The sequence below is a fragment of the Prionailurus bengalensis genome, chromosome D3 (assembly GCF_016509475.1).
Source record: "Prionailurus bengalensis isolate Pbe53 chromosome D3, Fcat_Pben_1.1_paternal_pri, whole genome shotgun sequence".
NCBI lineage: Eukaryota > Metazoa > Chordata > Mammalia > Carnivora > Felidae > Prionailurus > Prionailurus bengalensis.
In genome coordinates this window covers 63,283,107-63,304,699 of record NC_057356.1, presented here as the reverse complement: position 1 = coordinate 63,304,699, position 21,593 = coordinate 63,283,107, and the positions used below count along the sequence as shown (strand labels likewise).

The following is a 21,593-nucleotide window of genomic DNA, read 5'->3' as shown; positions in this document are numbered from 1 at the left end:
GCTCGAACTCACGAGCTGTGAGATCATGACCTGAGCTGAAGTCGGACGCTCAACTGACTGAGCCACCCAGACACCCCTATAATACCCTGTTTAAATATTTGTCCATCACTTATGTTTGAATCTTAATTCACAGTTATTAAATCCAGGTATTTTTATTAATCATCCTTTCTTCTCTAATCTTTCTAATGGTGATTTAGGTGCTGTGTCTGAGACATTAAAGAGATGATAAGGCATAGTTCTTGATCTCACTCAGTTTATAATCTCTAGAGGACCCACTGCAATAACATGCACCACAGCATGGATTAGTACCACAGAACTTGTAAAGCTCTAACCATGCTCTGAGAGGTTGGCAGGAGACTTATCTCATAATAAGTGATGTTTTGCTTTTGTTTTCTTTTGCCAGAAGATTGTTTTTAAAGTTTACAGCAACTTCAGATTGGCTTATTCTTAACTGAAACCTCTCGACTGTAACAGTGGTTACAGAGTTTTAAATATGTACTCAGCATATATGATGCACCTTTTATAGAGAATGTCACTAACAAAAAGCCTTGAGGTAGATGTGATTATCCTACATTACAAATGAGAAAACTGAGACCAAAAGGTAAAAGAAATTTATCCGAATTTGCAAAACTCAAATGCAGGAGAGATGAAACTTGGAAACCCAGCAGTTTTATTTGAAAGCCATGGTTTGGGCCATGGTGCTTTGGTACCTTTTACTGAAATCTGGAGAATTGATTTTTAGTAAGTTCTAATCAATTTCCCTTTTACAGATTCTGATTTCTCATTTGTTCTTCAGGTTTAGAAAGTTTTTGATCCAAGCATTCCTCCCTTCTTCTTTTTAATATTATTTATTTTTTCCTTAGGTATCTACAGAAGAAGGCTTGAGTCTGGCCAGAGAATATAACTGTGCTTTTTTTGAGACTTCTGCAGCCCTCAGATTCTGCATTGATGACGCCTTTCACGGTCTAGTGAGGGAAATCCGCAAGAAAGAGTCCATGCCATCCTTGATGGAAAAGAAACTGAAGAGAAAAGACAGCCTATGGAAGAAGTTAAAAGGCTCATTGAAGAAGAAGAAAGAAAGCACGACATGATATCCTTGCTTCTAACTCCCTTATTCTCTTTCTGAATTTTATCAGTTGGACAATTCCATGTGTTGCATTTGGCTTCAATATTTTCTGTCTCTCTCTCTCTCCTTCTCTTTAAATATCTGCCTATAGGTAAAAGCAAGATCTGCATAACTGTACCTCTTGAGATAGTTTTGTTTTGCCCTTAACAGTTGGATGGATTTTGTCAATCAGCTGGATATGCTGTTTAAGTTTTTACAATATATTACTAAATAAAATTGACATTCCAATTGCCTCATTTCCCTTTAAAGAGTCTAGCTTCATTTGGTATGCTGTCTGGTTATAGAGGAAATTCAAAATTGCAGACAGAATGATAAAAGGCTCAGGGGATCTGCCTTTGCCTGATAAGACTCTGATTGTTTGCATTTCAGGAATCTCAGTAAATAATGAAGAAGCTCAGGAAACAATTCAGAGCAGGAGTCTGCAGCCTTATTTTTCCTTAACTGTAGAAGGCTAGGTGCTTTTTAGTGAAGATAAACCTTAGTGGAATTATTAATAATAGGAACCAGTTGTGGCTTGTTGGAGGGCTGAAAGGAAATATCCCGGTATTTGCAGGGCTCTGCCCTGTTAGGCTTTGGCAAAATTATCACAGTAAAGTCACTGAGCTGTGGCAAAAGGATATTTTCCTTGTAGCCAGAAGAGAGGCTAATAGGAACTTGGTGGTTCAGATATTCATAAAAAGACACACTGTTCCCTCTCAGTGGGAATCCCTCTTAGGACTGCTTCACCTACAGGGCAAGAGGCTTTTTGACCCAGAGACCCTATATTATCATGGGCTTAATTTCCCATCTCTTCTTACTTGAACCATGAAACACTACCAGTTAGAGGATTCTTTTTCTTACTTGTTTGCAATGGATCATCATGCAAAATGAAATTGTCTATTCACTCATTGATCCCACTGTGTAATTTGGTTTATTCCAATTAAAGCTTAGAAAGTACCTAACTTGAACAGTTCTGAATGTTTAACAGACAACTGTTATTTAACAGCTAAACATGGGTTGGAATCCATCCAACCAATCTTCATGTGTTGGGGCAGTTTTTATTATAAATTAGAAAATAGGATGAAGGGTACACATACAGCATTCAAACACATATTTTTTAAATTCACAATGCCCCTAGAATTTGTTAATCTCTGAAAATGCAGGAATGACTCAAGGTAGCTTAACATATAGTGGGAAAACTCACTTGGCTGAAGAATAGTTGGATTACACGTTATTAGGTAAGAAGACGCATTTCATATAGTAACATAGTTAACTGGAAGGAATTTAGAGATCATAATTTTTCAACTGGCACGCTAAAATTTCAGCTTTAGTAGTGTACTTGTGGGTCCTTTTATTGCTTGGAGCCAAGGCTTTTGTCGAAACCACATGGACTTCATTGCTCTTGCTCCTATGCCCAGGGATCAAGGCACCAGGCATGCGATTAACTGCTGCCAACTCCCCTCCTTTGGTTTTTCCTCAACCCTCATATTCCATGGTGTAGGACACAAATTAATCAATTTTTTTCCCATTCCATAGTGTCCTGAAACCAAATCCACTATATCTTTTCATTCTCAGGCATTCATAATTAGGAGAAAAAACACATTTTAAAAAAGAACACATGGAGATGATATAAAGATATTCCTAGAGAACTGGTTGCTTCCTCCTTTTCTTGGTCCTGAATGTTTAATACTCTGTTTCTGTCTTGTTAAAAATGGTTTAGTACAGGGGTGCCTGGGTGGCGCAGTCGGTTAAGCGTCCGACTTCAGCCAGGTCACGATATTGCGGTCCGGGAGTTCGAGCCCTGCGTCAGGCTCTGGGCTGATGGCTCGGAGCCTGGAGCCTGCTTCCGATTCGGTGTCTCCCTCTCTCTCTGCCCCTCGCCTGTTCATGCTCTGTCTCTCTCTGTCCCAAAAATAAATAAAAAACGTTGAAAAAAATTTAAAAAAATGGTTTAGTACATTCTTTGCCTTCTGTACATTCTTCTCCCTTTGCAGCCCCTGACCGCCAGAATTTTTCCAAGCCTGAGAAGACCCTGTAATACTATATTCCACCAGACTCTTCTGTTTGCTAGAAGATGCAATCTAGGAAACATAGTACTTGGCACTTAGTTTTAGATGATGAAACTATATCTTTGAAAACCTGATTACTGCCCAGTCTATGAATACTAATAGTATTTGGTGCATTTCCTAACATGACGGAGCCTTTGTAAGTTTTATTACTGTAAGCTCCACTGCCTTTGGCTCTAGAATTTTGTATCTCTTTTATTCCTTCACTTTCTTTATACTCCTTGAGTGCTGATAAATAATTTATATAGTTTGGAAATTTTTAGTGAGGTTTAGATTGGGTAACATTTTCCAGGTCTAACCATTTCACTCTATGGAAGGAAGAAGGTCTGTAAATTATCACCTAGGGCTGCATGAATTTGACATAGTTATCACAAGCAGAGATTGAGGCAGACTTAAAACATTCATTTAAACCATTCTTCCTTCTTTCTTCTGGAAGACTGGGCAGAAGGAAATGTTCCAGAAGAATAAAACCTAGATATTTCTGCCCAAGGTCTATTGATTCACACTCTCCTGGCATAAGACCAAAATGTCAGAATCTTGTTTTTGATCATTATCCCTGAAAACTTCCAACTGGAACTAGAAAATCTAAGTCAATCTCAAAAGCTCAGAGAAGAAAACCACAAACTACACATGCCTACATTGCCAAGGAAGGGTCAAGAAACTCTTGAAAATAATCATCTGTATCCATTGTAGATGAATGTGTAATCACCAACACATTTTATCAAATAGTGAGTAAAAGCCTACTATGCACTAAGCACTTTTATAGATAGCACACTCACGTATATATGGTGTGTGTAAGTGCGTGTTTAATGAGGCACTTAGGAAATCCTAAATACAGTTTTCTGTCCTCTAGAAATGTATCATGTATCTATTTCTAGGTGTTTTTCATTAACATATCTTGTAGGTCCCCGTGATAATTTCTCAGATCAGCTATAAGAGCAGTCTAAAATATTATATTTTGTGTTTAGTTGTGCTTGGGAGCTTCTATAGAAAATGCCAGTGAGGAAAAAAACATGGGCACTTGGGCCAAACATTACACACATCACATTCAGATGTGCAAGGAACAAATAGCTGCTTATTTCTAACTCATCTGTTCTTTCTCAAGAGCCCCTGACTAATGGGTAGTTGGGTGGGGGGTGGGGGTAGGTGGGAAGGGGGGGGTTAGAGGGCACTAAATTTTAGTTCAGTGCAGTAATTTAATGCTAATATGGGGCAATCATTTAAGAAATATCTCTAAGTAATACAACCTCTGCCTTGTGTACTTAGGTCAGTGTTTTATCAAATTTTTGCCCTGTTTATTCTCCTTTATCAAACTGCATCTGTGTACAAGGGAAAGGTGTGGTTTATGGGACCTTGTGGCAGTAGAGTTCCCTCCTCATCTTCTAAGACCCACAGTACCCTTTGCATCCTCTTTAATCTTTTTAAGCAAGGGTCTGCCAACAAATTGGAAAACTTAGAAGAAATGGATAAATTCCTAGAAACATAACCTACAAAAACTAAAGCAAGAAGAAATAGAAAACTTGAGCAAACAGGTTACCAGCAATGAAACTGAATCAGTAATCAAAAAACTCACAACAAACAAAAGTCCAGGACCATATTGCTTTACAGATGAATTCTACCAAATATTTAAAGAAGAGTTCATACCGGGGCAGCTGGGTGGCTCAGTTGGTTGGATATCCAACTTTGCCTCAGGTCATGATCTCGCGATTCATGAGTTCGAGCCCCTCATGGGGCTATGTGCTGACAGCTCAGAGCCTGGTGTCTGCTTCGGATTCTGTGTCTCCGTATCTCTCTGCCCCTCCCCTGCTTGTGCCCCGGCCCCTCCCCTCTGAAAAATGAATAAACATTGAAAAAATTTTAAAAAAAGAAGAGCTCATATCTATTCTTCTCAAAATATTCCAAAAAATGGAAGAGGAAGGAAAACTTCCAAATGATACTATGAGGCCAGCATTATCTTGATAAGTAAAACCAGATAAAGGTATCACAAAAAAAAAGAAGAAGAAGAAGAAGAAGAGAGAGAGAGAACTATAGGCCAATATCTTTGATGAATATAGATGTAAAAATCCTCAACAAAACATTAGCAAACAGAATCCAATCATACATTTAAAAAAATCATACACCACAATCAAGTGGGATTTATTCCCAGGATGCATGGATGGTTCAATATTTGCAGAACAGTTAACATGATACATCACATCAATAAGAGAAAGGGTAAAAACCCTATGATCATTTCAATAGATGCAGAAAAAGCATCCAACAAAGTACAACATGCATTCATGATAAAAACCCTCAACAATATACGTTTAGAGAGAACATACCTCAACATAATAAAGGCTTTACATGAAAAATCCACAGCTAACATCATACCCATCATTCCTAGGTCAGGAACAAGACAAGGATGTCCACTCTTACCACTTTTATTCAACACAGTACTGGAAGTCCTAGCCACAGCAATCAGACAACACAAAGAAATAAAAATTACCAAATTGGTAAGGAAGAACTAAAACTCTCAGTATTAGCAGATGACATGATACTATATATAGAAAACACTAAAGACTCCACCAAAAAAGTACTAGAACTGAAGTGAATTCAGTAAAGTCACATGATACAAAATCCATGTACAAGGGTCTGGCCAAGTTCTTTTTTTTTTTCAATTTTATTTTATTGTCATAAAATTGTCATAATTGTCAAAAAAAACCCACTTGACACTCTCAATACTACACTCTCAATAAATTTTTAACTGTACAATATATTATTGGTGACCAGAGGTACAATGTTGTACATCAGATCTCTAGAACTTATTCATCAGCTTGAAACTTTATGGCCTTTCGTTAGTAATTCCCCATTTTGTCCCCACCCCCCAAGTCATGGCAACCTATCTGATTCTGTTACTGGACTCGTTGACTCAGTGGCATGTTGAAGGTAGGCAAGTTGGGCCATGACAAATAAGCACTTTCTGCTAGTGTCCATGAAATTGCTCTTTGCTTTTGGGTCTAAAGGTCCTTCCCAACATGGTGCCTTTATTCTGACCCTATATCTCCTTCAGGCACCTCTATCAGCACCTGTGCCTCTCTTTGGGATAGCTTTCATGCCACACACAGGCCATGGGGATTCCCGAGTGCTGCCTCAGTAAAGCTTTGCAACTCTGCCCCCCACCTCTGTCTAGTTCATGTGGGGATTCCCACAAGGAATCTAGCTTACTCCTAGTATTAATGAGCAAAAGTGATATATATACATAGATCAATGAGAATGTGTTCTATCAGCTGTAAACAATAAGTGTGCCCATGATCATGGGACTTGGTTACTAGCCCAAGTTTGAAATTTCCCTGTGGTTGACTGTAGGGAATCCCCCACCATTAGTCAGCCTGAGGGACCTAGGGTGCAGAATTAGGAAGAGGATCTCGATGTATAGTCCATTTGCTTTTTAGTATCTCTTTTCTGCAGGCCATCTGTTTGGAGTAGGCTGCATGTTTTTCTTTTCTCTAAGTATTTTTTTAACAACATGCTGGCATGTAAAATAAACAAGAAAACAGAATTTAATAGTCCAAGATGAGAAATGATTTGCTTGTTATAGGTGGCTTCTATTCTTCTGCTTTTAAAGCACCAAAATACACTGATTTTAAATATGGGAACCCATCTCAATAAAGACGTTACATATTTTTTTAAAAAGCCATGGATCTAGCAAAATTTTAAGGTAGAATATATTTTAAAATATTTCAAAACAGAGTGTTCCCCATCACACATGTAATATCTAAGAATAATTCTTCTGAACATCTTTATATAAATTGAAGTTGTTCTTCTGGTTTGGGTCTTTACATGGTACTAGAAGATGCACTAAAACCTACCTCACCTAAATCCTCTACTGTCAGCTCGCACTTGAACCCTTGAGCTTTGCTTGAGATTTTCCCATTAGAGTTTCTATCCAAGGTTAGATGGCAAAGTGCCATCATTTTATTCAGGCCATAGATCCACTATAAACGTAAATTTAAGAAAGTAGAAAATTTCTCATTAAAATATCAATGACATAAATATATTTGTCCTATGGTTGCTACTTTTAACAGCAGAGCAGAGGGGCCTATGATGGAAAGGACAAAGAATGTGTGAATTTTTATGGGTGAAGAAGAGCACCTAGACCATGCATCATTTAGGGGATAGCAGGTCCACGTAGCCTACTGTACCTAAAAGTGGGGGATGTACAGGATAGAACAATGCAAACAGCAAGGTGAGAGGATCATGAAGAAATTAAAGGGATGCTGTCCAGCAAAGCTAGCAGTAAGAATGTACAGAATGTACAGAAAACTCACACTGTATCCTACTTCGTTTGACCTTTTGCTTCAGTCCTGTTCTGCCTCTAATATTCCATTACATATCAAGATAATTTGGTGTAACCCTCTCCTTTCAACATACTAGTGTAAATCATGAAACTGTATGGATAAGAAAGGACATCAATAAATCAACATTTCAGCCCTGTAAAAAATAGGCACAAAGTTCTAATATCTGTGACATATGTATCCAATTCATTTAAAAAATATATCCTGTAGTAATTAACCTTTGTTCCCCCAAAAAAGTTAAATAAAAATAAGTCAGTTAATTAATCAATTAAATACTAGTGTTTCAAGCAACCATAAAAATCCTGATAACCTGGTTCCCTCCTATAGGAGAGCAAACAGGTTTAGATCAAAAAGAAGAAGCCTGCAGGCATGCAAGGTCAGCCAGGCCTCTTCACCTTCATTCTGGTGATCCTTTTAGTGCCCCTCAATGCCCTTTAGGGACCAAAAAGGCTAAAAACCAATATGAAAATGCCTGTCCCTTTAATGTTTTCTGGTCTCTCAAGGAAGAGACAGAGAGGGAAGAGATATGTGACAACTTCAGGCTCATGAGGTGTCAGCAACTCCAGACACCAATTTCTGCTAGAATAACTTTAGGTTATTATATGTTCCATTTTTAGTAAAAATTATCTCAAAAGAAGGAAAAAATTCTTCTGATGTGCCCAGCATGCCACTAAGATCACAACAACAATTTATTCTGTGGGCTGTCTATGTTGCAATTTGGGTATCATTCAGCTTTCTCTAGAGGTGTAATTAAAACCCGCTAATAAATAAATGAAAAAAAAGGTGGTTTCTAGAATAGATCCGCAGTGTCTCTTTAAAATCTATGAAATATGAGGACTGTTTACCTCCTTTTTTAGCTTAGGCCAATAGGACACTGAGAGCAATGCTATTGTAAGTCATCCTTTGGATAGTGCTTTAGACAAGGGAGCAAGCATGTCAACTAAAGGGAATTTACCAAAGATTTAAAATGTATCATTATTGAGAAGTGCTGGACTTACAGCAATTAGAGTGTATGTTTATGTGCAGAAGAGGTAAAGAGATGAATAAAAACACTATCAGTGTGCCACTGCCCTGGAGACACCTGAAAAGCTCAAAACTACTATGAATTACACATACAAAAGTTCTCTGTTCACATCATGCCTAAATCACACATAGACTATAATTTTCGTTCACTCAAGTCCTTCACCTCTCTGAGAGCTAATCAGCTGCCACATAACATGGAGATGAGACCAGGACACAAAAAGGATAGTCTTTGAATGGTTTATCTTGGTCTTTGGCATACATTATTTTCTCTTCCTTCCTCCCTCTCTTCTTCCCTCCCTCCCTTGCTTTCCAGAGACAAAGAGCATGAGCAGGGGAGGAGCAGAGGGACAGGGAGGGAGAGAACCTCAAGGCTCCACACCCACCATAGAGCCTGATGCCGGGCTAGATCTTACAACCATGAGATCATCACTTCAGCCAAAATCAAGAGTCGGACACTTAACCAGCTGAGCCAGCGAGGTACCCCACATAATTTATTTTATAGCATAACCTGTGAATTTATTAGGTTTTTTATAGGTTAATAATAGAAATTATTTGTATCCTTCCTTCTGTCATTGAGAGGAAAGAAGAACTCTATAGACATAAATATAGGACCAAAAAAGTCAAACTAAAATGATAGATGATCCACTAATTTGCAAATAGCTAATTCACTGCATATATGCATATAACATGCATATATTCATGCATGTTAATCCACTCAACATTCATTTATTCCTGTATTTGTTCACTTAATATTTTTGAGCTCCTGTTGTATACAGCATACCTTGCTTGGCATTTTTTAAATTAACTTCTCAGTAATCACATAATAAACCAAACCATTCAAATATACATTGAAGAATACTTCCTGAGTACCTACTCTGTCAAGTACTGAACTAAGCTCTGGGGATATAATTATACAAAAACAGGGCTGGTCCTTGGACTCTTGGAGCTTATAGTCTAAAGAAGAGGGGCGCCTGGGTGGCTCAGTCAGTTAAGTGTCCGACTTCGGCTCAGGTCATGATCTCGCAGTTTGTGAGTTCGAGCCCCACATTGGGCTCTGTGTTGACAGCTCAGAGCCTAGAGCCTGCTTCAGATTTTGTGTCTCCCTCTCTCTGCCCCTCCCCTGCTCATGCTCTCTCTCTCTCTCTTTCTTTCTCAAAGAATAAATGAACATTAAAAAAATTAAAGAAGAAACAGAGCAATGAACTATTTAGATTTGTAATTTTAAAATTGGGACTATAACCAATACTATAATGGGAAGCTATGGAGTGAAAATATTGTCCATTAGTAGAGGAATTTTAGTAGGTGAGGACTTCTCTGAAGACATGAAGATTGACTTGGGATACCAAGGAGAAGCACCATTTATTTAGGCCAAGGGGAGAGGGATGATGTTAAGGTGTTCTGGGCATCAAGAGTAGCATGCACATCAGCCCCAAGGTGAGTGGATGCATGGTGAGTATGGGTGATTGGCAAAGCAGGGATGGAAAAGAGTTCTATGATATGAGTAGACAGGAGGAGAAATTGAGAATAAGACCATGCAGGTCTGTTCAGGGTGAGAGTTATAAGTTTGCTCTTCATCCTATGAAAAATGAGATCCTGTTAAAAAGATTTAAACGGATGAATTATAAATTATTTGCCTTGTAAAATAGTAATTCTGGCTCTGGAGAATAGATTGGGAAGAGAATAAAATACCATAACTCCATTTTATCAGAAATTATCTAATTGAATACCTATAATTTACTCAGGGCTGAATAAAAATTTTAGAAAACTGGTCACCCTCTGGAACATGTGATGCTGTCATTTTTATAGCAATGACCATACATTCTTTCCTCTTCTTCACATTGAAGTTTACAAAGCCCTTCTCTGAATAGACCAAGGAATTTATTCATTCTTCAGGATTCTTTCAACTATATCCAGGAAAGTATGGCTAATGCATGTCACGATTTCATTGAACATCCTTATAGTGTTCCCTAATATGCTGGTATTCCCACACATCAGTCTTATGCCTATTATGACATCTTGATTTCTGCAACTCATCCCAATTCATTAATGTCACTCCTTGGACATTCAGAACACAATTTATAGGAATTGATTGAGGTTATTTTGTTGTACTGTGTTTTATTGTTAATTGAGAAGCTAATCAAGTTCGTAGAGATCACGGAAGATGAAGGTATCAAACTTCATTAGTAGAAAACAGGATGTTTTTGCCCAATAACTGGAGACTCTTGTTACAAAGAAAGAAGATCATCAGCCCTTAAGAGGTTGTGCCCAAGGAAAATGAACGTGGTGAGGATACATCACATCTGTGAGAAACAAGGAAACAAAGCTTATTTTTTTTCCTCAAAGTTTTTCTGAACCTCTAGTTTGACCCTGTTGTTAATCTCAGTAAAAGGAAGGAAAGTGAATAAATATTGTGATCTTTCATTATATGTCTTGTTTTTATGTTTCTGTTTCTAGTTCCCTAATCTAATGTAACCTAAATGGGTTCATATTTTCCAAGAGAGCTTTATCCCTTTGGAACTCTGAAGGAGAACAGAAAACAAAAGTAAACAAAGTACATGATAAAGAACATAGTGATTCTCACAAAGTTCAGGTTATTTGTCCTATAAAACTAACCCCTGACTAGGGATGCAGTAAATATACATTTTCAAAACAAGTTTGAGGCTCCCAGCTTAGAATCTTAGGCTCCTCCTATTTCTTATTTCAATTTCCTTTATTAGCCATTATCATTCAGAAAAAGGGCCTGAATCAGATTTTTTTTGAATACACCATGGAAGAGACAAGTAGGGGGTTGCTGTTACCCCTTATTGGCTATTATATAAACCATCAATAGTCATCTGTATGAATGATCACAGAAATTTCAGAAAGAAACCCAAAGTTCCCAGCAAACACGTACTGATTAAAGTGAATTTAGGGAGACTGCTGTTTCCAAAATAGGGCATAGACTTACTATTTCCTGATTCTCTCCCTTGAAATTCTTCATCAAACAATGATGATTCTGAAAACTGGAAGAGAAGACCACCTAGAAACCTCAAAAACTAAGAGATGACATTATAAGTTTCTAGAGTCTCTATTATTTCTTATATATTCCCAAACTATGTGCTGGAGAAGACGGAAGGAAGGAAGGAAGGAAGGAAGGAAGGAAGGAAGGAAGGGAGGGAGGGAGGGAGGGAGGAAAATAGAAAAGGAAGAGAGGGGAGAGGAGGGGAGGAGATGGAGGGGAGAGAAGAAAGAAGAGAAGAAGGAAGGGAGGAGGGAGGAGGGAAGATGATGTATGAAAGGAGAAATGAGGGAAAGAGAAAGAAAAGTATGCTCTCTCTGGCCAAAAGATAGAGAAAGAAAAGTCCAAAAGAGACATAATGGGGAGTCCCAGGCCCTGATTCATAACCAAGGTCCCAGCAATTGCCAATCAGCCAGCAACAGCACCAGAAGTAGGACCCAAACTGTATAAGCTTCTACTTTACAACTTGGTCTTGCAGCAATTTGATCCACTGGTAGTAGGAAACTCCAGGACATCACATCTCTACTTTGGAACCAGGGCAATGTGGGTAGAGGACCACCATTACCAATGGGCTACAGCAAAACTTCAAAAGACTACAGCACCCACAAATGGGGCACTAGGTGTCAATCTGATCTGGAAGTGACAGCATCAGTATAGCCCTTCTTCTCTTCCCTCTACCTAGTGACATAGGGAGACCCAGGCTCAGTGGCTTCTGCCCTCTTGCTTACCCAGAATAGGGATTAGTGATAGAAGAGGAGTGCCTTTTGTCTATGCATATAGCACCAGCAGAGACTAAGTCCCAGCACTACCAGAATAATGAAGCAAAGCAAATTAACATCGGAATCTGTAAACTGTCATTGGAACTAAAGCCCATAAAAGTAGAACAGTACCTATACTGTACCTAAGCAGCACAACTATCCGAAATAGGAAATTAAGTGGGATCAACAATCTTCTATCAAGAAAATTAAAATGTTCAGGATAAAATAAGTCATTTGTCATACCAAAAACAAGGAAAACCATGATCTGATTAAGACAACAAATTGATGCCAATACCATGATGACTCAGATGTCGAAATTATATGAAAACTATTTTTTTTTCTTTTCAACGTTTATTTATCCTTGGGACAGAGAGAGACAGAGCATGAACGGGGGAGGGGCAGAGAGAGAGGGAGACACAGAATCGGAAACAGGCTCCAGGCTCCGAGCCATCAGCCCAGAGCCCGACGCGGGGCTCGAACTCACGGACTGCGAGATCGTGACCTGGCTGAAGTCGGACGCTTAACCGACTGCGCCACCCAGGCGCCCCTGAAAACTATTTTAAAGCAGCTTTCATAAAATTTCTTCAACAGTCAGTAATGAATTCTCTTGAAACAAATGAAAAAAAATAGAAAATATAGCAAAGAAATAAGATTTTGAAAAAGAACCAAATGGGAAGTACAGAACTGAAAAATACAATAACTGAAATTAAAAGAAAACAACTCATTAAATGACCTCAAAAGTAGAATGGAGATGACAGAGGATAGAATTAGTAAATCTGAAAACATATCAATAGAATTCATATAATCCAAACAACAGAAGTAATACTGAAATAAAAATGAACAGTCTTTTCTGCACAGTGAAGGAAAAGATCAACAAAACAAAAAGGCAATCTACTGAATGGGAGAAGATATTTGCAAATAATATATCCAATAAAGGGTTAGTATCCAAAATATATTAAAAAAACTTACACAACACCAAAAAAACCAAATAATCCCATTAAACCTGGCAGAGGATTTGAATAGAAATTTTTATTTTCTTTCATTCTTTTTTATTTTAGAGAGAGAGTGTGTGTGAGTGGGGGAGAGGGGCAGAGGGAGAGAGAGAATCTTAAGCAGACTCCACTCTCCATGCAGAGCACAACATGGGGTTCTATCCCATGACCCTGGGATACAGCTAAAATCAGGAATTGGACATAGAACTAACTGAGCCACCCACGTGCCCCAAATAGACATTTTTCCAAAGAAGATACACAGATGGACACCAAACACATGAAAAGATGCTCAACATCGCTAATCATCAGGGAAATTCCAATTAAAACCACAATGAGATATCACCTCACACCAGTCAGAATGGCTAGTATCAGACAGACAGGATATAACAAGTGCTGGCAAAGAGAAAAGGGAACTCTCACACACTGTGGGTGAGAATGCAAACTGGTACAACCACTGTAGAAAAACAGTATGGAGGCTCAAACAATTAAAAATGAGAAATAGGAATATTATATGATCCAGTAAATTTCACTACTGGGTATTTACCCAAAGAAAATGAAAACACTAATTCAAAAATATATATGTACCTCTATGTTTATAGCAGCATTTCTTTAAAAATATAATCTATTGTCAAATAAACAACAACAACACACAACACCCCGTGCTCATCTCAACAAGTGCCCTCCTCAATGCCCATCACCCACTTTCCCCTCTGCACCACTCCCCACCAACCCTCCATTTGTTCTCTGTATTTAAGAGTCTCTTATGGTTTGCCTCCCTCCCTCTCTGTAACTTTTTTTCTCCCCTTCCCCTTCCCCCCAGTCTTCTGTTAAGTTTCTCAAGATCCACATATGAGTGAAAACATATGCTATCTGTCTTTCTCTGACTGACTTATTTCACTTAGCATAATACCCTCCAGTTCCACCCACATTGCTGCAAATGGCCAGATTTCATTCTTCCTTATTGCCAAGTAGTATTCCATTGTATATATAAACCACCTCTTCTTTATCCATTCATCAGTTGATGGACATTTAGGCTCTTTCCATAATTTGGCTATTTTTGAAAGCACTGCTATAAACATTGGGGTACATGTGCCCCTAGCAGTATCATTTCTAATAGGCAAAATATGAAAACAACTTAAATGTCCACCAAGAGGTGAAAGGATAAAGTGCACACTCATGTGCACACACACACACACACACAAAGGAAAAATACTAGGCCATAAAAAAAAAAAAAAAGAATGAGATCTTGCCATTTGGGAAAACATGGATGGACCTAGAGGGTACTACGCTCAGTGAAACAGGTAAGAGAGAGAGATAAATAGCATTTGACTTCACTTATATGTGGAATCTAAAAATAAAAACAAAGAAACAACAACAACAAAAAGAAACAGACCCATAAATACAGAGAACAAACTAATGGTTGTGACAGGGAAGGGGGTGGGGAGATAGGCAAAATGGGTGAAGGGAACTGGGAGGAACAGGTTTCCAGTTATGGAATGAGTAAGTCATGGGGATGAAAGGTACAGAATAAGGAATATAGTGAATGGTATTATACTAGTGTTGTATGGTGACAGATGGTAGCCACGCTTGTGGTCAGCACTGCATAATGTAGAGAGTTGCTGAATCATGATGTTTTAAACCTGAAACTAACCTAACGTTGTGTGTCAACTACATGAGAGAGAGAGAGAGAGAGAGAGAGAGAGAGAGAGAGAGAGAATGAACAGAGTGTCAACATTCTATGGCATAACGACAAAAGATCTAATATTCATTTTACCAAAGTCCCAGAAGAAAAGGAGAGCAAAGACTGAAAAATTATTCAGAGAAGTTATTGTAGAAAATTTCTCAAATTGGGTGAAATGCATAAACATACAGATACAAGAAGCTGAGAGAAGTATAAACAGGATAAGCCCAAAGAAATCTATATTAAGACACATGATTAAACTGAAAACAAAGAGAAAAAAATCTTTAAAGCAACCAGAGAGAAATGATGCATTAACAATAAAAGGAAAACCAATTTAAATGACAGGAGATGTCTCATGTGAAACCAAGGAGACCAGAGGGAAGTGGCACAACATTTTTTAAATACTGAGAGAAATGAAGTGGCAACCCAAATCTTATATCAAGTGAAATGACCCTGTAGGAATGAAAGGGAAAGAGACCTATTCTCAGATGACAGGAAAGGAAGATAATTTGTTGCTAACAGATGTTTTATGTCCAGCTTTTAGAATGGCTAAAAGAAGCTCTTCAGAGACAAATAAAATGATGATAGTGTCTGGGACCTTCAGAAAGGAGAGAACTGGGTAAATATAGAAGAGGCTAAACAGAAGAAAAGTGTGCACAGAGGATAGGTCTTGGGCTAGGCTAGGCTACTTTGTGGACCAGGGTATGGCAAGGCAATGAAGTCAATGTTTCTAGGGCCTTCTCTGCCTCCTCCATGTTGTATGTTTTATCTGTCCTTTTAATCCCATTAAACAAGCTTCTAGTTTTGTTCTTTCAAAACTGCCTATCACTTGATCCTCACTGATTTCAAACAAATGGTCTTAAGCAACCAAATAAGCAGTATATTAGGCAAGTTACAATCTTTCTGAGCCTCAATTTCTTAATCTGTAAAATAGGAATGATAAAAAAGAGTATTTCACAGATAGATGTGAACAATAAATGAGGTATATACATTAAAATACATTGCATAGTTTCTTATACAGTGGGTGTTAAATAAGTAAGTAAATGAATAAATGTAGCTTGTGTTGGTGAAGTAACACAATTGTGCCCTGGGCTTTCCAGAGACAAGATGGGAAAGTCTTGCCATAATGTACTTTGACAGAGAGTACATGAGTCTATTTGGAAAATAATATTAGCCTTCCTCCTTTTAGAAGTCAAAAGCCAGCATGCTTGGAGCAAAACAAAATAATTTGTGGTCTTTAAAAGATGGAAGCAATGGGAGTCTTTATTTTTGCTTTTGTACTCTATCTACAAAAGAAGGTCAAAAAGGAGGGTTCTCCCATTACAACTTCAGCCTGGTAGATACCAATGCTAAAATGCCCAGAAAATAGAGAATGAAGTCTCAAATGGATGTCAAATATACCCAACTCTATTAAAAGGCAGGTCACCGCTGCCTATGTCTCATTTCTTAATCAAGTCACCGACCTTTAAGTAAATCATGGCCTTAAAAAAAAAAAAAAGAACCTTTTCCACTGATGTCATAACATCAGTAAACTTATTATATGCTCTATAATTAAACTGATGTTCAACCATGCAATTTCCCCAATGTAGTAGAACAGCCAACAGGCTTGAAATCAATGCCCTTGTGATGCACAGATCTGGTTGGTTCTATTTTAATTATTCAAGGAAATAAAATCTAAAAGGTCTTTAATGAATATTGTTTAAATGTTTAAGCGGGCAGATTCCAGAGGATATGTAACAGAACACAACATAATGCAGGGAAGAGGAAAAGGAAAAGACATCTCAATTTTAAATACATCGTATTTCACCCAAGCTCCAAATTGCACTGAAATATAAGTAGCAAATTTAACTCTTCAGAGAGGATCTAAGGACTCCACACTATGAAAAAGAGGAAGAGTTGAAAGTGGGGAAAAAAACATATTCATTTGTAGGTTAGCCTTTCTTAAAAAAAATCAATCCTAAGCGTGGAAATTCAATTTAAAAGGAAAATTCATTCAAGAGTAATTATTTAGTTTGGAAAGAGATTCTTCAATTACATTGGTATTCACTTCAGTAAATGCAGCCCTCACCCTGACCCTGTGCATTTAAAAGACTTTTATATTTGCAGAGACTAAAAGCCTTGAAAGCACACCCAGAGCCAAGGGCCAAATAGAAGAGAGAACAGAAGAGAAATACGGTCAAAAGTTGAGAGCTGGATTAATAGCATTAGGGTTAAGATCATAAGACTTATAAAAGATCAATGAAAAGGCAAATGGCTAAGAGAAGAGATAGGAGGAATAGAAGCAAACAGCTTTATTATATTTGAAGAATTAACTCCAAATAGGAAAGAGGAAACTCAACTGTGGGCACACAGAAATGTATTAAAAATAGCAAAATCAAATCTTACCACTTTCTTGTTCCATCCAAAACACTAACAGCTTCTCATCACTGCAAAGCTTTAATGCAGATCATAAGCTCCTGCATGAGCAGGCCCCTATCTAACTTTCTCCCAGCACATTGAGTCCACTGATAGAACACAGACCTCACATAATACTTGAAACTGAATTCATTTCAATAGTTTCTTTGCCTTCAACATTAGTTCAAACTATTTGAGCAACAGAATATCTGACTCAGAAGAACTTAAACCATATAACAGCTCTGTCACTTCACATAAAAAGAAGCATAAGGTAGGATGGCTCTGGGGTAGCTCCTATTCAGTTAATTCAGGATCTCAAAAAGCGTCTTGAAAAAGACATACATTCTTTAGAGCTTTTACTCTGCCATTCTTAATGTGTGACTAGCTTCTTCATAGTTGCAAGATGGCTGTAGAATCACACCCCCCCCAACATCTATATCCATAAGAAAGAACAGGCATTAACTCTTCCCTATTACTTTAAGAGCTAACAACTCCTCCCAGAAGCAACATCTGCAGACTTCTGAGGTATCATTGATCAGAATGACACCACATATCAGTGGTGAGGGGAATGTTACTACCATGACTGATTTAGATACAGCAAGATTTGCTTTCTGATCCAGCCTTTTTCGAAGTGCAGAGCCTTTTGCTATAAGACAAAATCAGTGTTATCTTAGCAGGGGAAGGCTGCTGTCCAGGAGGAGAGTAGAGGGTAGGCTTCTGAGTCAGTCACAATGGCTGCAACCACCTTGACATGCTAGAGACTTCTCTCTTAGCCAGGCAGTAGCCATGAGACGGTAAAGATATCAATCATCATTTGAAATGCAGGGCATGGCATTTTAATGTTGGTAATTCTATTTGGAAATCTTACCTAGTTTACTTTGTGTGTTAAGGCATGCCTCCCAGGAATTCACCAGCAAGGGATTTTTCATATTTCATATTTTGTCTCTTTTAGGACCCAGAACTATGAAGAACTATCCTCGCATTTGTAGAATTTACCTATACACGGTAACTTCTTTTTTTTTTTTATTTTTTTATTTTTTCCAACGTTTTTTTATTTTTGGGACAGAGAGAGACAGAGCATGAATGGGGGAGGGGCAGAGAGAGAGGGAGACACAGAATCGGAAACAGGCTCCAGGCTCCGAGCCATCAGCCCAGAGCCTGACGCGGGGCTCGAACTCACTGACCGCGAGATCGTGACCTGGCTGAAGTCGGACGCTTAACCGACTGCGCCACCCAGGCGCCCCTATACACGGTAACTTCTAAACATGCAGTGTGTTGCTACAAGACAGAGGAAATTAGCAAGGTCTATTAGTATATGCCATTCTTTTAAAATAAGGAAGGGGAGGCGCCTGGTGGGCTCAGTTGGTTAAGTGTTCGACCTTGGCTCAGGTTATGATCTCACAGTTCCTGAGTTCAAGCCTGACGTCGGGCTCTGTGCTCACAGCTCAGAGCCTGGAGCCTGCTTCAGATTCTGTGTCTCCCTCTCTCTCTGCCCCATCCCCATTCATGCTCTGTCCCTCTCTGTCTTAAAAGTAAATAAAACATTTTAAAAAAATTTAAAAATAAAGAAGGGAATTTATTTTGATGTTTTCTTTTCCCCATTTTTCCAATGAGTTAGTACCTTTATCTTCAATATTTTTAAACTTCTGATAGACAAAATAAGATATTCACTATTTTGCAAAGAGAAAGATCAATATGACATTACTTATGTATTTCATTGCATACAGTAGATATATACTTGAAAAGTCGTATGCATAATTTCATATTTTGTAAGTTTATAAAATGAAGGCTACCCTTTACAGATTGTATGTGTGTATATGTGTGTGTGTGTGTGTGTATACACACACATACACAAATTATGTGTGGTTAGTATGAAGTTCTATATGCAATAACTTGTTTTTTTCACTGAATTATTTATAAACATAATTCTTAATGACTACAAAAAAGCCCATCATATTTATCTATCATATAATACTTAATCATTCATATAATTTTGAACATTTAATTTGTTTAGGTTTTCAATTTGAGACTATCACAGTGATGGCATATTTATACACGATTTTTGTCTGCTTTTCAAATTATGTCCTCAAGATTTTGAACAAATTGCTAAATGCGCCAAACTGTTCCCTAGTAAAGTATGTCATATCAATTTACAATCCCCCCAAAATGCTATGAATAACAATTTATTTCAGCTATAAGCATAGTTAGAACCTGCTATAGGGCAAGATATAAAACACCAGTAATTTTTTTAAAGGTTTACTTTTCTTATCATTCTAGTTTCAGGTTGGAGTGTTCTTGATTCTCTCTGCCCCCTTGTTCAAAAGTCAACTCTCAATGAAAAATTAATTTCACCAAACTTCTAAGGCCAGCAGGGAACAATAAGGGCTGAAGATCACATAAATACAGATAAAGATCTGCACACACTTTTGCTCCTTGACCGAATTCTCTCCTGTTTTCAGGTCAAAGCGCCCCTAACTCTTCCCGCCATCAATAACCATCATCTCCCTGGTCAGGCAGACTTTAGCAGACCCCCATCTTCATAGAAAGTGCATCTCCATACCATTCACACTATGCTGCCTACCTATTCCATACAGTGCCTTGTCTGAGATTGGACTTAGAGAAAAACTCCAGGTCTTCAAAGTAATCTATTCATTGGAATTAATACAGGCAGCACAAAACAGGATATTGGCATCTGACTGGGAAGATATCAAGGCCCATTCACAAATTCACCACCTTCTAGATAGTGTATCTGCTTCCCTTTTTCTATGTCTGTCAACCATATTTATTCTCACTTTTTTTGTTGTTCAATATTACTTTACCTCCCACCTTGCAACAGCCCTGAATCCCAACCCCCTAACCTAATCCTCAGATGAAATATGGGCAAGATGTCTATAACTAGTCCCCTGAACATCACCTGACAGATAGACATACAATGGGAATTCTTTGAAATTTAAGAATAAAAACCTTTTTATTATAAAATCAATATGTATGTACTATAGAGAAATGATAAAATAATGTAAAGAAAGATAAAAGCCATCTTTAATTCTTGTGATCACAGAGAACTACAAGTAACACTTTGGTATATAACCTTTCAAATATTTGTAATGGCTTCCCAGTATCTTATCATTTAAAGGTAATATAACTTATCTAAAGTAATTTTCTATTGTTGGAGACTTAGCCATATTTCAACATTTTACAATTACAAATAGAATTATGTTGAACAGTGTGCCATTTTTAACTGAGAGGCAGTGAAGACTGATAAAGGGAGCCCTGGGGTCCTTAGGAGACCTTAACACCTGCTGTGGTTCTGCTACTCACCACACGTACAGCTTTGGGAAGCCAATGAAACTCCATGGTCTTGAGCTTTCCTCTGTCAAATAAAATTTTTATTGAAATGATCTCTAAGTTACCTTAGGGGTGAGGATGATGATTTGGCATTGGGAAAACCATTTATATGCTTTTATAAGTCTTCAGTTAATCCTCCTACTTCATTCTATGCTTCCTAATTACCTAAGTTTCTCATTAAAGTGCTTGTATTAGTTTCCTGTGGCTTCTGTAACAAATTGTAACAAACTTAATGGCTTAAAACAACAGAAATGGATTCTCTCATAGTTCTAGGGGTTACAAGTTCCAAAATCAAGGTGTTGGCAAAACCATGCTCACTCCCAAGCCTCTAGGGAAGGATTCCTCATTGCCTCTTTTAACTTCTGGTGGCCGCAGGAATTCTTTGGTTTGTCCCATCATTCCAATGTCTTCCTCCCTGGTCACATTGCTTTCGTCTCTTCTGTCTCCCTGTTTTGTGTTGTCCCTGTGCTCTCTAAAAGGATATATGTGATTGCAGTTAGGGCCAACCTAGATCATTCAGGATAAGTACTTCCACTATCCTTAATTTAATTATCTTTTACCACATGTGGTATTACAGACTAAATGTTTGTGTCCCTCTAACATTTTTATGTTGAGGGGTGCCTGGGTGGCTCAGTCAGTTAAGCATCTGACCCTTGGTTTTAGCTCAGGTCATGATCTCATAGTTCGTGGGTTCAAGCCCTGCATTGGGCTCCACGCTGACAGTGCAGAGCCTGCTTGGGTTTCTGTCTCTTTCCTGCTCATGCTTTCTCTCTCTCTCTCTCTAAGTAAATAAATAAACTTAAAATTTTTTAATTAAAAAATAAAATGTGTATGTTGAAATCCTAATCCCTGGTGTAATGGTATTAGCAAGTAAGACCACTGTGGCAGGTATTAGGTCAT

At 38.0% G+C, this 21,593-nt stretch overlaps 1 protein-coding gene across 1 annotated transcript in view; it reads left to right on the top strand.

The window, feature by feature from the left end:
* The window catches only part of RIT2 (Ras like without CAAX 2), a 387,132-nt gene extending 385,770 nt beyond the window's left edge, over nucleotides 1–1,362 (top strand). Inside the window, exon 5 of the mRNA XM_043558702.1 lies at nucleotides 864–1,362. Within this exon, the coding sequence (XP_043414637.1) occupies nucleotides 864–1,091 (228 nt within the window). The 3' untranslated portion in view covers nucleotides 1,092–1,362. The remainder of the gene's footprint in view (nucleotides 1–863) is intronic.
* The last annotated feature ends 20,231 nt before the right edge of the window (nucleotides 1,363–21,593 follow it).